Source organism: Balaenoptera borealis (genome assembly GCF_965194805.1).
Source record: "Balaenoptera borealis genome assembly, chromosome: 20".
NCBI lineage: Eukaryota > Metazoa > Chordata > Mammalia > Artiodactyla > Balaenopteridae > Balaenoptera > Balaenoptera borealis.
In genome coordinates this window covers 55,207,726-55,231,466 of record NC_138879.1, presented here as the reverse complement: position 1 = coordinate 55,231,466, position 23,741 = coordinate 55,207,726, and the positions used below count along the sequence as shown (strand labels likewise).

At 42.6% G+C, this 23,741-nt stretch overlaps 1 protein-coding gene and 1 long non-coding RNA gene across 24 annotated transcripts in view; one reads left to right on the top strand and one right to left on the bottom strand.

Annotated features, from left to right (window-relative positions):
* Positions 1–23,741, bottom strand: part of ADPRM (ADP-ribose/CDP-alcohol diphosphatase, manganese dependent) — a 385,000-nt gene that overhangs the window by 150,357 nt on the left and 210,902 nt on the right. For 22 of the 23 annotated variants that reach the window (XR_014238652.1, XR_014238653.1, XM_082373310.1 and 19 more), the window contains one exon: positions 19,571–19,742. Coding sequence is in view for 20 of the 23 variants with exons in the window: in XM_082373310.1 (XP_082229436.1) it covers positions 19,571–19,742 (172 nt within the window). In the remaining 3 variants the exon portion in view is untranslated. Of the gene's footprint in view, positions 1–16,471; positions 17,489–19,570; positions 19,743–23,741 lie in introns of those variants that run through there. The other variant, XM_082373309.1, reaches the window with a different exon arrangement.
* LOC309618885 lies at positions 8,332–16,031 on the top strand. The gene is made up of 2 exons (XR_014238661.1): positions 8,332–10,927; positions 13,159–16,031. It is a non-coding gene; the product is annotated as an uncharacterized lncRNA (long non-coding RNA).

The window sequence follows — 23,741 nt, the reverse complement described above, 5'->3', positions numbered from 1 at the left end:
TAGTGAAATAGGGAACTCAATACATTAAAAAAAAAAAAAAAAAAGCCTGTAAATCAGAACTCATGAGCCAGCATCTGAGGCTTCCCAGGGCAGAGCTCCTCTGATGATGCGGGCCGATGCATAAGCCCGGAGACCCCAGAAGGATTTCCTCGTCTTACAGAAATGCTGGGTCTGTGGTGCACACCGAGCTCTCTTGCCCCATTAGCCACACGAGCAAGGACCGCCTGTCTGCCTCACCTCCCAGGTACAGCTGCAGATGCTGGAGCAGACATGAGGGTCTGGCCAGCCAGCCTGGAAAGGGAGTGGGGCCTTATACTTGACGCGCAGGGACGGCGGTAGGGGAGTGGGATCCCCCTTGCCAGGAGTCAGAAGTAAAAGAAGAAAGTGATCTTGGGTCCTGTCAGGACAGTCATTAAACACACTGATGTAGAAAAAGGCCATCTTTTTGTCATGATGTGTCAGAATCTACGCATTGGAGTTGATGTGTTTTGTATTAGTGTCACAGCATAAAATCATGTTACAAGACTTAAGGATTCAGGGTCTCTTTATAGAATTATCACAGCTCTACATTGAACGAAAGCCACCATGCTTGTGCTTTGATTGGAAATTCCTTTGGTGTCAGTTGTTTGGAAGTTAATGATGTTTGCCACTGAAATTCACATCCATAGACGTATTATACTTCCATGGAACTTTAAGTCACACTATGCACACAGGATTCATTTCTAGTTCTTGATAGAAGTGTACTTAATTCTCAGTATTATTCTTGACTTTTTAAGGGCTGTGCTATAATGAGGATATGTTCTATCTTACTGTTAAAATCTAACTACATATACTTTAGAATCTTCTAAGACAGTCCTTTGGATCCTGTAAATGTGAATTTTGATGTAATAACTGCTAATAAAATTATATTGAAACAGTAAAAAAAAAAAATGGGGGGCCGTCAGATTGGCAACTCCTCTCGCCTCTGTGAGAAGTCTGTAGGCGGGGTTGGCAGAGAGATGGAGTCCCCTCACCCAGACCTCCCCCGGACAGGTACAGAGAGCAGAAGTCTCATTCCCTCTGGGCTGGGAAGTTCCCAGGGGACTCCGGGGAACGAGTCTATATTCCCGAAGGGATCCACACAGGAGAAGAGCTTAAAATGCTCCAATCTGGAGCCTTCCTTGGCCACCACTTGAAGCCTGGAATGAAGAGGGAGCGGCCTTGAAAGATGCCCTCGGCCAGCTGAGCCTGCTGGTGGGCCCCCAGACTGCTGAGCAGAGATGCCCAACCTGCTTGATATGGGATCAGTTGTGGGGTGGCTGCCTCCCCAAGAGCCTCCTCCCCGCAGCCCAGGGATGCTCCCAAGGTGGGGGGAAGGGTAATTACCCCCCACGACATCCCCTTCCCTGCGACCCGCTGTCAGGCACCCTCACTGATGCCTGTCCCACCTCCTCCCCGCAGCGATTTCCCACGAAGCTAATGAAGCTTAAGTTTCAGGGTCCCCCACCCCTGTAGAGACCCTGTAGTGCTGGGAGTCTCTGGGGGTTGCAGAATGTTCCAGGAGGAGTGGGGACACCAGTGTGTCATCCGAAAGTGTTTCTATTTAAGCTGTTCTTTTTTTTTTTTGTAAATTGTCTGAAGAGATTAAAAAAAAAAAAGGTAGCTAAGTTCCCAAGGCTCTAGAAATTTGTTTTGACTGTTTTCTCTTTCTAAGTAAATATTGGTTCTTCTACCAATTTTTTTCTTCTTCTTAAAGAGGCCTCCCCAAATTATATAAACTGCAGGCCTCCATTCCCGCCCCTACACCCTACCACGCTGCAATCAAGAGAAACAAAAAATAGCCTCTCTCCACCCAGAGCTGAGAAGGTCCGCTCCAGATTCCCCTCAGCTCCATTCCTGTCTAGGAAAAGAATGACGAGAAGGATGGAAGGCCACGGTGTCCATAAAGGGCTCCCAGCAGACGGGTTAAAATCCAGATCCTCATAGAAGCATTTCAGGTTCCCCCCACCCCCTTGAACAACGTCTAATTAAAAACAAATTAGAAGAAGCATCAGCACCAAGCCCTTCATGCTGCTCATGCTTTGAACACCTCACATTTGTTTTCTGCTCTTTGAAGCTCAAGTGTGCAACTCGTTCCCACCCCCATCAAAGTCGCCTGGAAGCCTGCTTGCTCTTCCCCGCCACTTTCTAAAGACCCATCTTCCTGTCTTGACTTCAAATCACACCTCTCTCTCCAGAGAATGGTAGAAAACAACAGGCCAGGGCTCACTCGGGGCAATGAGTAAGGGCAGTAAGCCTATGACTCCCCTGATGAACTGTCCACATCTGGGAGGGAGGGAGAAATGCCTTCAGTTGGCTATTTGAGGGAAATTCAGATGGCCCAGACTAGAGATCTATTAGAACTGGTAGTGATCATTTCTCACCTGGATTTTCACCTGGGATTGAATAATGCACTAAACTTAAGCAGAAAACCTGCATTTAAGCACTAGCTCTTTATCTATCATCTGACTATATTAACTGTAACTAATTCACAGCACTGATGAGGAGATTAAGGGAGATTAGCACAGGGGGACTCTTTATAAACTCCACGAGTCTTACATTTATAGATGCAGCATGCCTCACCATTTTGGACCTTCCTCCATGACAACAATCATTGTGGAGAGATTCTGATGTGCTGTTTTGATGTGTTTTTCTCATACTTATTTCATCATTCGGCCAGCTAGACATTCTACAGAGTTGCCTCAGGAGACTGACAAAGTGGGTAAGTCTTGCTGTTGAGCTTTGGAATGTGAGGTCTCAGGAGGAAGGGGGGAACTGTGGGACTCCAGCGACAGATTTTGTACAGACTGGGAAAGCAAGGCTCTTCTCCATTCACCCTCAATGCCAGGCTGGGAAAGGAAAAAGAGAGAAGTAGAGTCTGGATGAGACCCAGTGGGACCAGGCAGAAAGGTTGAGGAGTTGACGTGAGGATCTTCCCAACGCTCACCCCACGTCGTAGAGAAAGCTCTGAAAACTGCCAGGACTCGGGAACAACGTGGGCGCCAGGTGAGACCCTGCAGACCCCCAGTCTCCATTCGCGTGAGGACAATGGAGAAACGCCACTCCTGCCCCCCATTTCTATGTCCAGCAGTGTCCAACAGATCATTGGATGACCACCCTGCAGAAGTGACACCTGCTATGCCTGCTATTTTTATTTTTGGGTTCCATCTAGCTTAGCCCACGAGGAAAGCCCTCCTTTGAACATTGCAAGACCCTTCTAAGGGTCTGACTCACGGGATGGGGCAGAGATATACCAGTGAGGACGGTGGGGCATGGAATGGCATCCCCCTGCACCTGTGCCTCTGTCAGACTTCAGAGAACAATCTGAGATCTTTCTTGGCGTGAATACAATGGCGAGACAAGTACCACCACCCCACTTCAGCAAGATAAGGAATCATAGGAGCCCCACCACAAAGAATGGAGTCCTGGAGAAATACAAAACCCAAGGGCAGCAAGAACATGAATTGCCCTGCAAACAAAAGTGAGTGTGTTCCCTGTGTTTCTCTAAAGAATGGAGGAATATTTTTTTTTCATCTTATTCCTTTTTTTTTCTCCAGACATAGCATATGGCCTGTTCTGTGATCATTCCTTATCCTATCCATTATCAACACCTCACCGCTAAGAACTCTATTCAAAATAGAAGTATTTTGGGGGTAGAGCTGATAGGACGCACCAGTAGATTGAACAGAGAAGGTAAAGGAGGGAATTCCCTGGTCGTCTAGTGGTTAGGACTCAGTGCTTTCACTGCCGAGGGCCCGAGTTCAATCCCTGGTCAGGGAACTAAGATACCACAAGCTGCATAGCCAAAAACAAACAAACAAACAAACAAAAACAGAGAGAGAGAGAGAAGGTAAGGGAAAGGCAGGAGTCAAGAATGACTTTAAACACTTTGGCCTCAGCAACTTGGGATATAGAGGGAGGGGCAAGTACTGGTCCCTAAAAGTACAGTATGTTATTTATTAAATGAATTACTGGTTCTTTTCTGGCTCTCCTACTAAACTATATGCTGTATGAAAAAAGGGACTTAGTCATTTTTACTTTATCTTGTTCTCTGCTGCTTAGAATATAACGCTTGGAATAATGATGACACTCAATACGCACACAATGAATGAATCAATTGTGGGAACCAAAGGTAAGAGCGATGGGAGTGGGGGAGAGAAATCGGTTTGGCATGGGGAATCACAGTTCGGTTTGGGAAATGCTCAGTTTAAGAAGCCCAGGAAATATCAGATTGAAAACATCATGCAGTTTGTTGGATGTTGGAGCTCGGAGCTGAGCAAGGGGTTCAGGCTGAAGAGGAAAAGCTCAGGGTATCAGCGTCCACTTGGTATTTAGCACCATGAGACCTGATGACGTCACCTAGGATAAGGTCTCTTTGGAGATGAGAGGGAAGAGCCCTGAGGGCCCCAACATGAAGAAATCTAGGGAAGAATGAAGAGTCAACAAAAGAGTTCATGGTTGTGTAGGGAGGAAAAAGAGGGACAGTGCTCTCTCAGGAGCCACGAGAGTAAGGGCCTTCAGGAAGGAGGGATCACACAGCTGCATCGAATTCTACAGAGAAGATGCAGAAGATGGGTGTTGCCCCTTTGTCTTCTGCTGACCTGCAAGCTCACTGAGGGCCAAGCTTTGGCTGTTGCCTTGTTCTCCGCCCCGAACAGTGCCATCCCTGCCCCTGCTGTGATAAGGAGCACCAGTGAGGCAGATGTACAGAGGCCCTACCAGGGAAACGAGAGAGATATGGGTCCCAGCCCCTGCTGACGACACTGGGTACCTCTGATGGAGAAGCTACTCCATGCTTGGCACTGTGCTAGGAACATAACGAATTATATCCCATGTAGCACTCACACCAATTCTATATGGTACTTTACAATTTAGAGATTTAGAGATTTCCCAGAGTCAGGGTGCTGGTCCATGCCAGAGATGGGGATGGCCAGTATGTCTTATGGCGTGGTGGTTAAGAAGGTAGACTTTGGATTCAGACAGACCTGCATTTGGTTCCTGGTGCTGCCTCTGTTGGGTAACATAGTCTCATCTTCCTGGGTCTCAGTTTCCTTACCTACAAAATGATCCAATGGGATGAGAAAAGTCACCGTCATCCTTTGATTGTAGGTTTGTTCTTTGAGGGCACAGTGCAGAAGGAGAGGTGAGTTTCTGTGGAATTCAACACATGCCTGACAATTAGTCGATACCCAAAGGTGTGTCCTGTCTGTCACTAAACTGTCACCAAATTGTCTTCCCAAAGTCTGCTTGAAGACAGATGACCTGTTGTTACTGACACCACTCTTGGGACCAAGGGACCGAGTGCAGCCTCCTAGGTTGTTCCTCCCTCAGTGGCTGCTAGACAGTGTGTAAGCTGATGGTGTGGTGAGGGACAGATGTCAGCCCTGCTGGCCTGATGCTGGGTAGTGGAGGGGGTGGCTGGAGGAGCAGCAATCAAGGGTTGTCTGCCTTTTTCTGGAAAGACTCTGAGATCAATGCATTTGTTGGGAATAATGAGCAGGAACTCTTATTATACATTTTAAGGGTAAACAGTGATGTTTATCGTGGAGAAGAAGGGAACAAGGAGAGGCAAAATGCTGCCTTCTGAGCATAACCGTTTCTCGCAATTGCCCACAGAGCTTCCAGTTCACTGAAGGCTATCATGCACGTTTTCTCCAAGGGACAAGGCTATGAAACAGAAGGAAATTCATCCTCTATTGCTCCAGAGAATGAATAAGGACCAATGAGGAGAAGTCACAGGGGAGGTTAGTTTCAGCCAAGCGTCAGAGACAGAACAGCAGAGTAGCTACTGCATGAACTTTGGAGTCAACCAGCTGTATGACCTTATGCGTGTCATTGGACGTTCTGTATCCCAATTTTCTCATCTATAAAATGGAGGTAAAGTATTTAAAGTGTTTAGCATTGTGTTAGAACATATTATCTTTGTTTTCGTTAGAATTAGGAAGAGCATTTTAATGGCGTGCTCTGACAGCTGGCAAGACAGCCAGGTCAGGGGTCCACCTCTGAGACTGGGAAGGTTTGGATAAATGATCATCTGACAAGGAAGAAAGATCTCAGAATAGAGATGGGCCCTGTCTAACCCCAGTCTGGGCAATGCTTCTCTGTGCAGCTCACCAACCGCAGGTCCCCTCTGAGTTTTTTTTTTTTAAAACAGAGCTCTTGTTCTGTTTTGCTTTGCTTGTTTCCCAGAAAAAGGGCAAAAGAGCAGGAAAATGTACCAGAAGTATAGAAGTTCTTTCACATGGATCCTCAGGGCAGCAGTTTCTGAGGTCTCTAAATGGGAAAAGACAAGACCAGGGCGGCCATCTCCAGCATCATGCCTGCTATAGGCTGAGCAAGGAGAGGCTGCCTGGTACAGTTGCCTGTAGTACTGAGTATCACAGGATTGTCTCTATGGCAACCCATGGCTAAGAGGCCCTGGCTGCCACATCACAGTTAACCTCTCCCTCACCAATGCCAGAAGACCCAGCCAACCCAATGGATGCAAAACCTTGGTCTCCATTCTTTCTCAACTAAAGTATCTGAGGAGATACTACAGCCTGTCAAAATAGTTATCTGAGGTAAAAATTGGTATATAACATTATATTAGTTTCAGGTGTACAACATAATAATCTGATATTTATATATGCTACAAAGTGATCCCCACTTTATGTAGTGATCCCCATAAGTCTAGTTACCATTCATTACCATAAATTGACCCCCTTCACCCATTTCTGCCCCCCCAACCCCCTTCTCCTCTGATAACCAACAGTCTGTTCTCTACCCAATAATCTGTTCTCTATACCTATGAATTTTGTTTTGTTTGGTTGTTTCAATTTTTTTAGATTCTACATACAAGTGAAATCATATGGTATCTGTCTTTGTCTGATTTGTTTCACTTAGCATAATGCCCTCAAGGTCCATCCATGTTGTTGTAAATGGCAGGATTTCATACCACATCTTCTTTATCCATTCATCCACCAATGGATAATTAGGTTATTTCCATAACTTGCCTATTGTAAATAATGCTGCAATGAACATAGGGGTGTGTTTATCTTTTTGAATTACTGTTTTTATATTTTTCAGGTAATACCCAGAAGTGGAAGAGCTGGATCACATGATAGTTCTATTCTTAATTTTTTGAGGAACTTCCATACTGTTTTCCATAGTGGCTGCACCAATTTACAGTCCCACCAACAGTGTAGGAGAGTTCTCTTTTCTTTATGTTCCATTTGCAGAGAATACCTTTTTCCATCCCTTTGCTTTCAGTTTGTGTGTGTTCTTATCTCTGAAGTTGGTCTCTTGTAGGCAACGTATAGATGAATCTTGTTTGTTTGTTTGTTTTAATCCATTCAACCACTCTATGTCTTTTGATTGGAGAATTTAGTCCATTAACATTTAAAGTAATTATTGATAGGTATATACTTATTGCTACTGTGTTGTTTTCTGGTTGTTTTTCTAGTTCTTCTCTGTTCTTTTCATTTTCTCTTGCTTTCTTCCCTTGTGGTTTGATGACTTGCTTTAGTGTTATCTTTAGATTCCTTTCTCGTTATCTTTTTTTTTGTATCTACTATAGGTTTTTGCTTTGTGGTTACCATGAGGTTCACACATAACAGCCTATACATATACCAGTCTATTTTAAGTTGATAACTTAAGTTTGAACACATCTTAAAAACTCTACATTTTTAGTCCCTCTTCCCATGCTTTACATTTCTGATGTCATATTTTACATCTTTTTATTTTGTGTATCCCTTAACTAATTATTGTAGTTATAGATAATTTTACTTTCTAAGGTTGAAGCTCCAGGACAAGTAAATAGACTTTTTTCACAAGCAGACTGGAGTTGTGCTTCAGTCTGCTGTTTGTGCAGTGCCCAGTGTGTGGCAGTCTGCCCAGAACTGTTTTTCCAATTGTTATAGCCCCAGGGGGCCCAGCAACGCAAGCCCCTCTGGCTGCCAGGGCCAGGTGATCAAGGGGCATCCCCTGTCTGGTCACTCACTGGCTTTAACAAGGCTGTAGGAGACTGCTGGGGGTGGGGCATGCCTGTAACTGTAGAGGCAGGGAAATATTATTGGAGGTGGGGCACACCTGCTGTTTAACCATCTTAGACTGCCCTGTCCCCAAATCAAGAATTTTTGTTATAGCAGCAGAACCTGTTCTTTGTACGCTAAAGCACATGAAATAGGATAAACTGTCTTAAATGCTCTGGTCAAGGACAGGATGAAGAGATTGCACATTCTCCCTCCTCTTAGATGGTTCACGAGGCATTTGTGGATTCAAATCAGAACATGGATGTTGAGTGCTGAAGAGTCACTTTACAAATCTGCTTCCATGGATGTGTGATCAGTGGTTGGAGTTAAAGTCACATCTGAAAGGAAGGTGCCCCCGACCCCCACTACCCTTTGTTATTATGATTGATCACAGTCCAAGCCATTAACCAAGCCATATTTATATGTGAGTGGGGTCAACCGATTTGAAAACAATAAGCAATAATCAATCAATCTCTCCCCTCTCCCACCCACCCCTCCCATGTGGCAGGATTGATGAATGAACTCGGAGCCTGCCTGAGACTGACAAAGTCTCCTCCCTCCCACACACCTGAGCACTCATCCTTGCCATGTTGAAAGGCGCTAAGACCCCAGGACTAGGGTGCTGGCTCTGGGAAGAGATGGAAGCCCAATCTGAGTTTCAAGTTTTATCATTCAATTCTGCTCTTTCAGAGAGCCCTGCATTGGGGTGTTGGGTACAGAGGGATTCTTTGTTCCCCATAGAGCTTCCCCTTATATGTACCTCGTTAGGGGAAGAGGTGATGGATCAGAAGATGAGAATTTGAGCAGTGCAGAGACTCTTGCCCTGAACAACATCAAAACCTACTCTTGACCTAACAATATGCTGTTCTGAGATGGGCGAAGGCATCACAGAGGAGGTGGCATTGGAGCTGGGCCTTGGAGGATGGGTAGAAATCTGACAGGCAGACGAAGGTATTTATTCCTCAGGCTCCCTGAGAGGCAGGGAGGGGAGTATGTGGGGCAAGGTTGCCCAGGAGCTTTCCTACAGCCACAAAGGCATACTCTGCTTCTTTGATGTTCTCACCATCTAATTTGAGTTGTCTAAGTGATGGATGGGCTGGGAGGGCTGTTTCTCGGCGGGTAAGGGATTCTGAGTCTGCTGGGTCAGCAGGTTTTTGGCAGGCTGTCTGTCTTGATTTGTCGCTTTGAAGGACCATTGCTCAGAAAGCCTTTGTTATCAGCAGAGCCTGGGGCTGCTGGGTCATGTCTGTTTCTGTGCTCTAGCAGGCATGCCATGTCCAGGCTCAAAGCTCTGTTATCTTTATTATTCAGCCTGTAGTAACTCCACGCCTGGAGGAGGGATAGCTCCAGCTGATCCTTGGGCAACTCTGTCCATTCAATGTTTGGCAGGCTGGAGATTCTGAGATGGGGTGTGATCTTTGGGTTTCCTGCTGGGGACTTGTTGAGTAGCTTGTGAACTCAGGTGGAGAATGAGACACTTGATAGAAATAACATAATAGCAAGTAGGATTGCCATGCATTGTATTACATCCATGCATTCAATCACTCAGGCAGCAAACATTCGCCAAACTCCTATTTTATTCCAGGTACTGGGCACAGATAAGACATGGTGCCTCTTTTCCCCAGGAATAAACCAATAAACATAGCATGTGAACATGCCATGTCAGAGGGAAGCTCAGGGGCCCTCTGGAGCATGGAGGAGGGTTTCTGTCTTAGCCTAAGATGGGGTGTGGTGTGATGAGGTCAAGGAAGACTCAACCTCTAAGCACCCAGCACACCAGATAGGACTGTCATAAGGACCCAATGACTATTTCAAGGATCCATAAACGTTGTGTAGACGGTAAAGCAAAAGAGAACAGATTTTATTGTTTTTATTGCTATCTCTGGCTACATGGCACAACGGAATTCTTCAAACAACTGTGGTGCCTAAAGATCTGATTCAGATTGCCTGTGCCTCTAAACTCCAATATCCAGCATTTTCCCACCTCGTTTCACCTTCTCAAATGCTTTTCTCCCAACCCTCTTCTTTACCAATCCCCAAACCACATATTCCTCAATAGTACTTTTAATCTAGCTTCATATGGAAAGCTTTTCTGAGCACACTCATTGCAATGTCTCCCTCCCACCTCCCTCACTAGACTCCAAGTGACCCTACCTGCCAACCGTGCTACTAGGAAGGACGGCAGGCTGTGAGGGAGGACTTGCTCGCATTCCTTCTGGCATCAAGCCCCAGCAGTTCAGATGCCTGCTACAACCAACATGGCTTTCCAACGTTCTTAATGTTGTCCTCCATTTGTTTTATGAATGGAAGTCTTATCTTTCCCACTCTATTATAATCTACTCAAGGCCAGGGCCAATGCCTTTGGATGCTTTTCTGTGCTCTACATGAGCTGGCATTGTGAGAAGCACTCAGTGTTTGTCATCTCTTTATCAGGAGGCTGATAAAAATGAGGCTGTTAATTCCATCTTTGTGACTTCATTTGCAATTAAATGGATGGTGATGCCTTGGTTATGGCTTAATTAATAAATTCAATAAACTTGAATTAAGGATCTATGATGAGTCAGACTCTGAGCTAAGCACTGGCTCAGCAGAGATGAATGGCAGGCCTCTGCTCTCAAGAAGTTCATAGTCTAGTAAGAAATGAACATGCGCAAACAGGTATTTATAATACCGAGGGTAATTGCTAGAGAATAGGTTTGTTTAAAGGACTCTGAAAACCCAAAGGAGGGAGCAAGAAACTATGCTTGCTGACATGATGGATTATCTTGGTTTTGAAGGATGCAAACAAAATTTCCAAAGAGGCAGGGGAAAGCATTCCAGGCAGAATAATAGGGGGCGCAAAGACACAGAAGCACGATGAGCGCACCTGGAGTCCACCATTAGCCCCACAAAAGAGCCGGGTAGGCTCCAGTGCTGGGTCGCCTCAGACCAAACAACCAACAGGGAGGGAACCCAGCCCCACTCATCAGAAGACAAGCAGATTAAAGTTTTACTGAGCTCTGCCCATCAGAGCAACACCCAGCTCTACCCACCACCAGTGCCTCCCATCAGGAAGCTTGCAGAAGCCTCTTAGACAGCCTCATCCACCAGAGGGCAGACAGCAGAAGCAAGAACTACAATTCGGCAGCCTGTGGAACAAAAACCACATTCACAGAAAGATAGACAAGATGAAAATGCAGGGGACTTTGTACCAGATGAAGCAACAAGATAAAACCCCAGAAAAACAACTAAATGAAGTGGAGGTAGGCAACTTTCCAGAAAAAGAATTCAGAATAATGATAGTGAAGCAGATCCAGGACCTCGGAAAAAGAATGGAGGCAAAGATCGAGAAGATGCAAGAAATGTTTAACAAAGACCTAAAAGAATTAAGGAACAAACACCTAGAAGAATTAAAGAACAAACAAACAGAGATGAACAATACAATAACCGAAATGAAAAATACACTAGAAGGAATCAATAGCAGAATAACTGAGGCAGAAGAACGGATAAGTGACCTAGAAGACAGAATGGTGGAATTCACTGCCGCGGAACAGAAAAAAGAAAAAAGAATGAAAAGAAATGAAGACAGCCTAAGAGACCTCTGGTACAACATTAAACGCAACAACATTCATATTATAGCGGTCCCAGAAGGAGAAGAGAGAGAGAAAGGACCAGAGAAAATATTTGAAGAGATTATAGTCGAAAACTTCCCTAACATGGGAAAGGAAACAGAAATTAAGAAAATGGTAATAGGAACATACATATCGATAATTACCTTAAATGTGAATGGATTAAATGCTCCAACCAAAAGACACAGTCTCGCTGAATGGATACAAAAACAAGACCCATATATATGCTGTCTACAAGAGACCCACTTCAGACCTAGGGACACATACAGACTGAAAGTGAGGGGATGGAAAAAGATATTCCATGCAAATGCAAATCAAAAGAAAGCTGGAGTAGCAATACTCATACCAGATAAAATAGACTTTAAAATAAAGAATGTTACAAGAGACAAGGAAGGACACTACATAATGATCAAGGAATCAATCCAAGAAGAAGATATAACAATTATAATTATATATGCACTCAACATAGGAGCACCTCAATACATAAGGCAACTGCTAACAGCTAAAAAAGAGGAAATTGACAGTAACACAATCATAGTGGGGGACTTTAACACCTCATTTACACCAATGGACATATCATTCAGACAGAAAATTTATAAGGACACAAGCTTTAAATGACACAAGAGAGCAGATAGATTTAATTGATATTTATAGGACATTCCATCCAAAAACAGCAGATTACACTTTCTTCCCAAGTGCACACCAAACATTCTCCAGGATAGATCACATATTGGGTCACAAATCAAGCCTCGGTAAATTTAAGAAAATTGAAATCATATCAAGCATCTTTTCTGACCACAACGCTATGAGATTAGAAATGAATTACAGGGAAAAAAACGTAAAAAACACAAACACATGGAGGCTAAACAATACGTTACTAAATAACCAAGAGATCACTGAAGAAATCAAAGAGGAAATCAAAAAATACCTAGAGACAAATTACAACGAAAACATGATGATCCAAAACCTATGGGATGCAGCAAAGGCAGTTCTAAGAGGGAAGTTTATAGCAATACAATCCTACCTCAAGAAACAAGAAAAATCTCAAATAAACCATCTAACCTTACACCTAAAGGAACTAGAGAAAGAAGAACAAACAAAACCCAAACTTAGTAGAAGGAAAGACATCATAAAGATCAGAGCAGAAATAAATGAAATAGAAACAAAGAAAACAATAGCAAAGATCAATAAAACTAAAAGATGGTTCTTTGAGAAGATAAACAAAATTGATAAACCTTTAGCCAGACTCATCAAGAAAAAGAGGGAGAGGACTCAAATCAATAAAATTAGAAATGAAAAAGGAGAAGTTACAATGGACACCACAGAAATACAAAGCATCATAAGAGACTACTACAAGCAACTCTATGCCAATAAAATGGACAACCTGGAAGAAATGGACAAATTCTTAGAAAAGTACAAACTTCCAGGACTGAACCAGGACGAAATAGAAAATATGAACAGACCAATCACAAGTAATGAAATTGAAACTGTGATTAAAAATCTTCCAACAAACAAAAGTCCAGGACCAGATGGCATCACAGATGAATTCTATCCAACATTTAGAGAAGAGCTAACACCCATCCTTCTCAAACTCTTCCAAAAAATTGCAGAGGACGGAACACTCCCAAACTCATTCTATGAGGCCACCATCACCCTGATACCAAACCAGACCAAGATACTACAAGAAAAGAAAATTACAGACCAATATCAATGATGAATGTAGATGCAAAAATCCTCAACAAAATACTAGCAAACAGAACCCAACAATACATTAAAAGGATCATACACCATGATCAAGTGGGATTTATCCCAGGGATGCAACGATTCTTCAATATACACAAATCAATGTGATACACCATATTAACAAACTGAAGAATAAAAACCATATGATCATCTCAATAGATGCAGAAAAAGCTTTTGACAAAATTCAACACCTATTTATGATAAAAACTCTCCAGAACGTGGGCAAAGAGGGAACCTAACTCAACATAATAAAGGCCATATATGGCAAACCCACAGCAAACATCATTCCCAATGGTGAAAAACTGAAAGCATTTCCTCTAAGATTAGGAACAAGACAAGGATGTCCACTCTCACCAGTATTATTCAACATTGTTTTGGAAGTCTTAGCCACAGCAATCAGAGAAGAAAAAGAAATAAAAGGAATACAGATTGGAAAAGAAGAAGTAAAACTGTCACTGTTTGCAGATGACATGATACTATACATAGAGAATCCTAAAGATGCCACCAGAAAACTACTAGAGCTAATCAATGAATTTAGTAAAGTTGCAGGATACAAAATTAATGTACAGAGATCTCTCACATTCCTATACACTAACAACGAAAGATCAGAAAGAGAAATTAAGGAAACAATCCCATTCATCATTGCAACAAAAAGAATAAAATACCTTGGAACAAATCTACCCAAGGAGGTAAAAGACCTGTACTCAGAAAACTATAAGACACTGATGAAAGAAATCAAAGATGACACAAACAGATGGAGCGATATACCATGTTCTTGGATTGGAAGAATCAATACGGTGAAAATGACTATACTACCCAAAGCAATCTACAGATTCAATGCAATCCCTATCAAATTACCAGTGGCATTTTTTACAGAACTAGAACAAAAAATCTTAAAATTTGTATGGAGACACAAAAAACCCCGAATAGCCAAAGCAGTCTTGAGGGGAAAAAATGGAGCTGGAGGAATCAGGTTCCCTGACTTCAGACTGTACTACAAAGCTACTGTAATCAAGACAATACGGTACTGGCACAAAAACAGACATATAGATCAATGGAACAGGATAGAAAGCCCATAGATAAACCCACACACATATGGTCAACTAACCTATGACAAAGGAGGCAAAGATATACAATGGAGAAAAGACAGTCTCCTCAATAAGTGGTGCTGGGAAAACTGGACAGCTACATGTAAAAGAATGGAATTAGAACACCCCCTAACACCATACACAAAAATAAACTCAAAATGGATTAGAGACCTAAATGTAAGACTGGACACTATAAAACTCTTACAGGAGAACATAGGAAGAACACTCTTTGACATAAATCACAGCAAGATCTTTTTTGATCCACCTCCTAGAGTAATGGAAATAAAAACAAAAATAAACAAATGGGACCTAATGAAACTTAAAAGCTTTTGCAAAGCAAAGGAAACTACAAACAAGATGAAAAGACAACCCTCAGAATGGGAGAAAATATTTGCAAATGAATCAACCGACAAAGGATTAATCTCCAAAATATATAATCAGCTCATGCAGCTCAATATTAGAAAAACAAACAACCCAATCCAAAAATGGGCAGAAGACCTAAATAGACATTTCTCCAAAGAAGACATACAGATGGCCAAGAAGCACATGAAAAGCTGCTCAACATCACTAATTATTAGAGAAATGCAAATCAAAACTACAATGAGGTATCACCTCACACCAGTTAGAATGGGCATCATCAGAAAATCTATAAACAATAAATGCTGGAGAGGGTGTGGAGAAAAGGGAACCCTCTTGCACTGTTGGTGAGAATGTAAATTGATACAGCCACTGTGGAGAACAGTATGGAGCTTCCTTAAAAAGCTAAAAATAGAACTACCATACAACCCAGCAATCCCACTACTGGGCATATACCCTGAGAAAACCATAATTCAAAGAGACACATGCACCCCAATGTTCACTGCAGCTCTGTTTACAATAGCCAGGACATGGAAGCAACCTAAGTGCCCATCGACAGATGAATGGGTAAAGAAGATGTGGCACATATATACAATGGAATATTACTCAGCCATAAAAAGAAACAAAATTGAGCTATTTGTAGTGAGATGGATGGACCTAGAGTCTGTCATACAGAGTGAAGTAAGTCAGAAAGAGAAAAACAAATACTGTGTGCTAACACATATATATGGAATGTAAGAAAAAAAAAAAGGTATTGAAGAACCTAGGGGCAGGACAGGAATAAAGACACAGACCTAGAGAATGGACTTGAGGACACGGGGAGGGGGAAGGGTAAGCTGGGATGAAGTGAGAGAGTGGCATGGACATATATACACTACCAAATGTAAAATAGATAGCTAGTGGGAAGCAGCCACATAGCACAGGGAGATCAGCTCGGTGCTTTGTGACCACCTAGAGGGGTGGGATAGGGAGGATGGGAGGGAGACGCAAGAGGAAGGAGATATGGGGATATATGTATACGTATAGCTGATATACTTTGTTATAAAGCAGAAACTAACACACCATTGTAATGCAGTTATACTCCAATAACGATGTTAAAAATAAATAAATAAATAAAAAAGAAGATGTGGTACATATATACAATGGAATATTACTCAGCCATAAAAAGGAATGAAGTTGGGTCATTTGTTGAGACATGGATGGATCTAGAGACTGTCATACAGAGTGAAGTAAGTCAGAAAGAGAAAAACAAATATTGTATATTAACGCCTATATGTGGAACCTAGAAAAATGGTACAGATGAACCGGTTTGCAGGGCAGAAATAGAGACACAGATGTAGAGAACAAATGTATGGACACCAAGGGGGGAAAGCGGCGGCGGGGCGGGTGGTGGTGGTGTGATGAACTGGGAGATTGGGATTGACATGTATACACTGATACGTATAAAATAGATAACTAATAAGAACCTGCTGTGTAAAAAAATAAAATAAAATTCAAAAATTAAAAATAAATAAATAAAAGCCTTTTCTATTAAAAACTATATATATACATATATATAGACATATATATATAGTAACTAAACATGAATATCAATTAGATTAGTTACAGACACAAGGAAAAACAATTTAGAAAGTAAATGGCTAAGGACATCTTAGTGCCTTTTCCGTTAATGTGTAACTATAATGGATCATAGCATAGTTTGTCCTGGTCTTCTCCTCGTCACGTGTAGAATTAATCCATAGCAAAACTTTCTTGTACCCAAACCTGAAGGTTTGCCCACAGCTGTCCAGTTGTGTCCGAAGTTTACCTCGGCAGCTTCCCTTCTATCCTGGGTATCCTTTCCCTAGCATTCCGGACAATGAGCCCTCCCCTCTGATTCTCCACTATTGCTGGAGATAAGATAGATGGTACGAAGCATGTCAAGGGACTTCACAGGGTGGCGGCACCTCATTGGGTCATCAGAATCCAAATTTTGCCAATTCATTAATTTACCATGAGAAACACAACTGCCAGAGGGAACAGTCTCTTATGCCCTCCAGACCAGCTAGCACATTTACTGTTTTGACATTTCCACAAGAAGCCAAATTACAACTTGGAAGTTGCATGGTGAGCAAGAAATCACAGTAAGGGAGGTAGATGCATGTGCAAATGACGGATGCCGCTAGGTAGAGCTGTCCGATGTCTCCATATCCCTCAAAGGAATTTTCCCACCCAGACACCCAAGCAGCACCCATCTCGCGGTGGCAATTTACCCAAGTTGTAGACAAAGCTTTTAGGAAAAATATTATCTGAGATGCTTGTGTTACTGACTGTGGAACCTGAAAAGGAGTGGGCAATACCAAGCCGCAGAATTAAATCTGATTACTTTGGTCTATAGTTCCAACAGAAATTGTTTCAACATTTAGTCAACATGTGCCTGGCATGTTCTAAGTGCCAGGCACCATGCTATAGCGATAAACAAGACAGGAACTCTGCCGTCAGGAGTCTCAGAATTCAGTAGGAAGCAGACATGTTGGCTGGCAGTTACGATGCAGGGTAGTGTTGGCTGTAACAAAGTCTTGTTCTAGATACAGTGGGAGCTCAGGACAAAGGGCCTAACCCTGCCTAAAGGTCAAGAAAACCTGCACAGAGGCCAAGGAGCTTTAAGCTGATCCTACTTCAGTACCTGATTTTCACAATGAAAGAAAATGCATTTTTATGATTATATATTACCAATAATACAATCATATAGAGAACTGCTGTTAGTCTTATGGTATGTTTCTGTTTAATTTTATACATTAAGATTTGTACATACAAATCTGGAATCGCACAGTGTCATGCTGCTGTCACTTAGCATGATGAACATGAGCTGCTCTCATGCGATATAATAAAAATACATTTAAAAAAATTACTGCTTGGTATTCTATCATCTGGATATATCATGACTTACTTAACCAAACCTTGTTGTTGAACATTTAGGTTATTTTCAATTATTTAATATTATAAATAAAACTGTAACTGAGAGGACCTTAGAGATTATGTAGTAAAATCCTCTCACTTGGCAAATGAGAGAATCGGATTCCAATGAATTTAAATGACGGGCCCCAAATCCTATAGCTAGCTCATTTACGAGTTGGGTTTGGACTCCTGATGAAACACACTTGGGGAAGGAGGGAGGAAAGCGGGTTATCTGAGGGTTGATAAAAATGAGAGGCACTGGGAAAGCACCACGGGCAGGCAGAACCGAGGACCCCGAAGTGGAGAGGAGTGGGGCGTGCCAGGGTTTTGATGGTGCCAGGGCTCTCGTGTGAAACACTGCCCACTCAAAGATTCTGACACCACCTCTCAGTGTGCAGCAGTGTGTATCAGGAACCTTGAGAAAACCCTTGAAGAGCACGGCCCAGTAAGTCCACTCTTGGCATGTTCAGGGGTAGTCATTGAAACATTGTTTATAATACAAAAAAAAAAAAAAGATAAACCAAATCAATAGGATAGATGGACAGAGCCTGAATACAGGCCCACAACAGACTGGGTGATGCCCACCCACATTGGGGAGCGCCGTCTGCTTTACTCAGCGCATTAGAAAAACGACGCAGTCCTCCTCCTGAGTTAGAAAAAACTCAGCCTTCCTCCTGGGTGTCTCCTCTGCTCCTCACACAGGACACTCACAGCACTTCTGGTCACCAAAGATGTGCATTTCCTCCCACGAAACAATTCACAACCCCAGCGGGGTGTCCTACAATTTAACTCGATTCTGACATCGGAGATGGCGTCCGATCCCACAGGTGAAGGACTCTGTCCTACAAGACTGCTCCCCGCCCCACATCAGATGCCAACTGACCACACATTAGATATCAACCACAAGTCCAGTTTGTCACCTGGGCTTCTGACCAATTGGCTACAAATCGGAGGTTCCCACGACCCCCTCTTCAGATTTGATGAATTTACTAGAGCAGCTCACAGAACTCGGGGAAACACTTAACTTACATTTACTAGTTTAACAAAGGGCATCATAAAGGACACAGATGAACAACGAGATGAAGAGACACCTAGGGCGAGGTCCGGGAGGGTCCCGGGCACAGGGCTCTGTCCCCGTAGGGCTGGAGTGCATCTCCCTCCTGGAGTGGATGTGTTTGCCAACCTGGAAGCTCCCAAATCCCCTACAAGTGGGATTTTTATGGAGGATTCCTCACACAGGCATGGTCAATTATTAACTCTATTTCCGGCCCCTCTCCCCTCCCTAGAGGATGGGGCACGGGCCCGGGGATAGGACTGAAAATCCAAGCTTCTAACCATGGCTTGGACTTCCTGGTGACCAGGCCCCCATCCAGGAGCCCACCCAGCGTCACCTCAATAGAACAGAAGACGAGCCTAGCGCTCTGATGACTTAGAAATTTACAAGTTTTAGGAGCCCCTGTGTCAGAGACAAGATCAAAGACAAATATGGAATAATAGATGCTCCTAGTGTTCTCATCACTTAGCAACTTACAAGGGTTTTAGGAGCTCTAAAGGGTTTAGGGCACAGAGACCAATGCATATATATATATATATATATATATTTTTTTTTTTTTTTTTTTTCTATTATTTTCTATTCTCTCACACAGTCTACTGAGTCAAACGCTAATCTCTTCTGGAAACACCCTCACAGACACACCCAGAAATAATGTTTAGCCAAATATCTGGGGACCTCGTGACCCAGTCAAGTTGACGCATAAAATTAACCATCACAACATTGCACGTCAGGGAAAGGTTAAGTAGATTATGGTACCTTCGCAAGAGGCTGTCGCGTTCTGTGGTGGCCTCTTTTTTCTTTCCGACGTTTGCTTTTTCTGGCTCGGCTGGGCCTCACTGCACGTCTCGCCACCAGGCTGCAGCTTTCCTCGTTCAGTTCAGTCTCTATCTTGGGTCTTCCATACATGCACTGTGCTCTTTTCCCTCTGCTAGGGTAGTGGGATCCGAGGAGAAAAAAGAGATAAACACATATTAAATGCACTATTTAGGTGGAAGGGCATTGCTCTTTAAGTAAAAAAATGTTAAGAGTAATAAAAACATTTATACTCCTTAATCCAGGAATCCCACTTAATGTAAGTAAATGATTAAAAAACAAAACAAAACAGGAAGAGCTAAAACTAGCAATACTACCACACTACAAAACTGATAGCAATTTAAAGTCCAACAGTATGTAATCAGTAATTTAAAATACAGTGAGTGCATATAAGATAGTACTGGGTAGCTTTAAAAAAAAATATGTGATAAGACTTAAGATGAAACCTGGGAACATTCTTATGTTATAATGTTAAGTAAAAAGGCTGGTTACAACTGTGTAAATATTCATTAGCACAGGGGGAAAAAAAAGATTGAGAATAAAGACAAATTTTAGAAATTGTATAAGACCTGTGATATTTCATGTGATATGTTTCCTTCAGTTCTGAAAACTTTCTCTAATGAGGTCACATTGGTTTTGCAATTAAAAATAAAGAATACTACCACCAGCAGCCATTATAACATGGTTATTTTTGTGTATCGAGACATTGAATGAAGTTCACTTGAACACAGCCATTGCATGAGTAACTGGTCCAAGGTCAAAGTCAGCAGCTGGTAAGCAGTGACGCTGGGACTCCATCCCAGGCTACCTGACTCCAGAGGCCATGCTCTTAGCTCTGCTCTGCTGCCCACTGAGTTTACATCCACCTGTAAGACCCGCTTCTGCCTTTTGGAGTCAGACCATAAAAGGGGGCTTGACTCCCCCTCTACACGCTAAGTATTCAAATATCTGAACATTGTCTTTCTACCATCCCTTCCTTAGGCGCTTCCACTAAGCCCTCAGCACACCAAGCCCTACATCTGCTCAGTCCCACCACTTCACTGCTCAACTGAGCTGCACCAAGCAGAATCTCATTTGTTTTCATATATAGGATTGTTCCACACGGGAGCCTCTGATGGCCAAGTCTCCCAAGGGTAATAAACCAGATGTATAATTCCCTGCTGCCTCTACCTCAAACCCTCCAGAGGGGATCAGAGGGTTTGGAATCATTCAGAAAGGGAGGCGAGAGCTGTTAGTGCATTAGGACAGAATTTCTCCATCTGATTTTGAAAGAAGACTGGCTTTTCATTTCCCCAGAGATTTAATATAACTACCAAGTGAGGAGGAAAAAAAAGGAGAGTAATAATTTGTAAAGTTCCCGAGCAGGAAAGGAGCCACTGCTATCTCTGCTTTCCACATCACCACTGTAAACCCTGGCACCTGAAAAAAGTGGGAGGGGTGGTTGTTCTGACTGTATAAATTGCCAAATGCTGCTGCTAAACTCTGACCTATTAGTGGGAGCCTCTCTACTAGAGCTAAGTTTATGATATCCATGGAAAGAAACAACGTGAAGGAAAACAAAAGCCGGCAACCAATCAGAACAGACAAGTAGCCCATCAGAAAGGACGTTGGCCGATAGGATGCAGTGTTTCTACCGACTTAATGACATCCAACATAGACCTTCTAATGAGTAAGTTTGGTCAACATTCAAGCCAACGATGTTTACTAAAATTTTTAAATTACCACAATTTTCCCCACACAGTTAAAAAAGAAAGCGTACTTTACATCAACAATGTTGTTTGGTTTCTCTCTCCTTTCTCCCTCCCTCCCTCCGTCTCACCTTATAGCATCCTCTCTCTTTCCCGTGTGTTCTGAAATTACATGATGGTAGATCTTTTATTTTTTCTTTTCTAAAGATCCATTGAGATAGATAATGAGCTTGCCTTTTCAATCTGGAAACGCATACACCTCAGATGTGGAAAACTCTACTGAAATATTTCTTCCGAAAATTCCTCCATCCATTTTCTCTGTCCTCTGCTATTCTTAACCCTGCCAACCGATCCCCTATATTTCTTGTTTCTTTTATCTTTTTACTCTATTTGTGAGGGAGTCTCTCAACATCATCTTCCAAAATCTATGTTGAGTTTTTCATCTTCTATCATATTTTTAACTCCCCAAAACTTTTTCTCACATGACATTCTCTTCTTTAAAAACAGCATCCTGGGGGCTTCCCTGGTGGCGCAGTGGTTAAGAATCTGCCTGCCAATGCAGGGGACACGGGTTCGAGCCCTGGTCTGGGAAGATCCCACATGCCACGGAGCGACTAAGCCCGTGAGCCACAACTACTGAGCCTGCGCGTCTGGAGCCTGTGCTCCGCGATGGTGAGAGGTTCGCGCTCGTCACAACTGGAGAAAGCCCTCGCACAGAAACGAAGACCCAACACAGCCAAAAATAAAATATAAATAAATAAATAAATTTATATTTAAAAAAAAAACCAGCATCCTGTTTCTGTTTTACTGTACAATATTTTTTCTTCTGTGTCCATAGACATTAAAAAAAGGATTTTTAAGGTTCAGTTCTTCTGCCAAGGTTGTTTCTGCTTCCTCCGAGGGTCTTCTTTTCTGCTCTATCACGTCCCTCATGAAAGAGGTTTTTTCTCCAGGTCTTGGCTGGCCCTCAGTACCGAGGCGCTACTAACCTAATAGGAATCTGTGTGCCTGAGTAGAGCTTTTGACTAAGGCAATCTGGTTAATGTTGTTTGGTTACGAGATTCTCAACTATTGATTTCAGAATATCTTTCTTCTTGGTCAAGCCACGTTCCTAAGAAATGATTTTGCTGTCTACTTCCTGAAAGTGTGGCCTGACTGGCAGCCTTCCACAAGCCAAGGGGAATGATCTGATCATTCAATATATATGTTTCTATTTTTTCCCCTATTTTCAGTAAGATACCCTATCCACAGCTACTCTTAGACTCTCTGAGTCCAGAATCCCTCTGGTTCAACTCTCTAAGAAGGAAACCCCTAATGTTCTTCCAGAATGTTGGATGATGTCACCTGGCAGCAGAGATTTGGGAGGGAGTCTTATCTAACTGCATCTTACACAGAACTTTGTATCTCCGATTTTCAGCTTTCACTGCATTCCCACTTTCGGATGGGTCTGACACCTCCGTTTCTGAGATTCTGGAGTTCTGCAAAGCTAACGGTCCTGGCAAATTTGCTATCACCCATTTGCTCTCCGGCTTTCAAAATTTGTGCTACTGCTATTTTCTTTCCCAATCTCTTTGTTCTTTGGGTTCCATGCCTTTTTGACCCCTGTATTTTTACTTCTGAGGGGTTTCAGGAGGGAAATGTGATTTAAAAAATACGTTCCACCTGATATATTTAACAAGAAGTCACAAGCAACAAGCCTTTATCTCTTCCTTCATGCCAACAACTTATAGGAAGGAAATGGCAGTAGTGGTAGTGGTTGCCCCTAGGGAAGGGAGACTAGGAGAGGAGTGCAGACTCTTCTCTATATACCCTCTTGGACAGTTCAAATTTTTCACCATGTGCAAAAATTACCTTTGCAAAACTAATTAGCCAATATAACAAAAACAAAACAAAAAAGCTTCTGTGAACATCTTTCTCTCTGTGACTAGCACACGTTAGGAAAGAGTATCGTTGTCATGGCTCATGCCATCATACAGCTTGCTGCAAAGACATAACCCCAAATTGTATTATTTTATAATCTGCATAATTTATACAATTTCCTTCAACCTTGAATCAAGTTTAGAGGGAATGTTATTGATCACCAAAGGCTGTCAATGGCTAACATCCAAGCGTGGCAGACATCTGGGTTGACATCCAAGTGTGACCTCTCTTAGTTAAGGACAAGGATCCGACCTGGCTGCAGCCACTGACCCTGACTCTGGCACACTCTGCAGTCTCCAGCAGGGCTCACAAAGTCATGATTAATTCAATAAAAATTATATCTTCCATAACATGAGTTTTCAGTAATCAATAGGAAAAGATGTTGAACATATCTCCCTCCTACATAACACGCATAGGCCAAGAATCTATTTATACTCAGCAGATCAGTGGTTTTGTGCAACTATAATGTAAATGTCACTTGGCTTACAAGCGAGAGAATAGTAGCG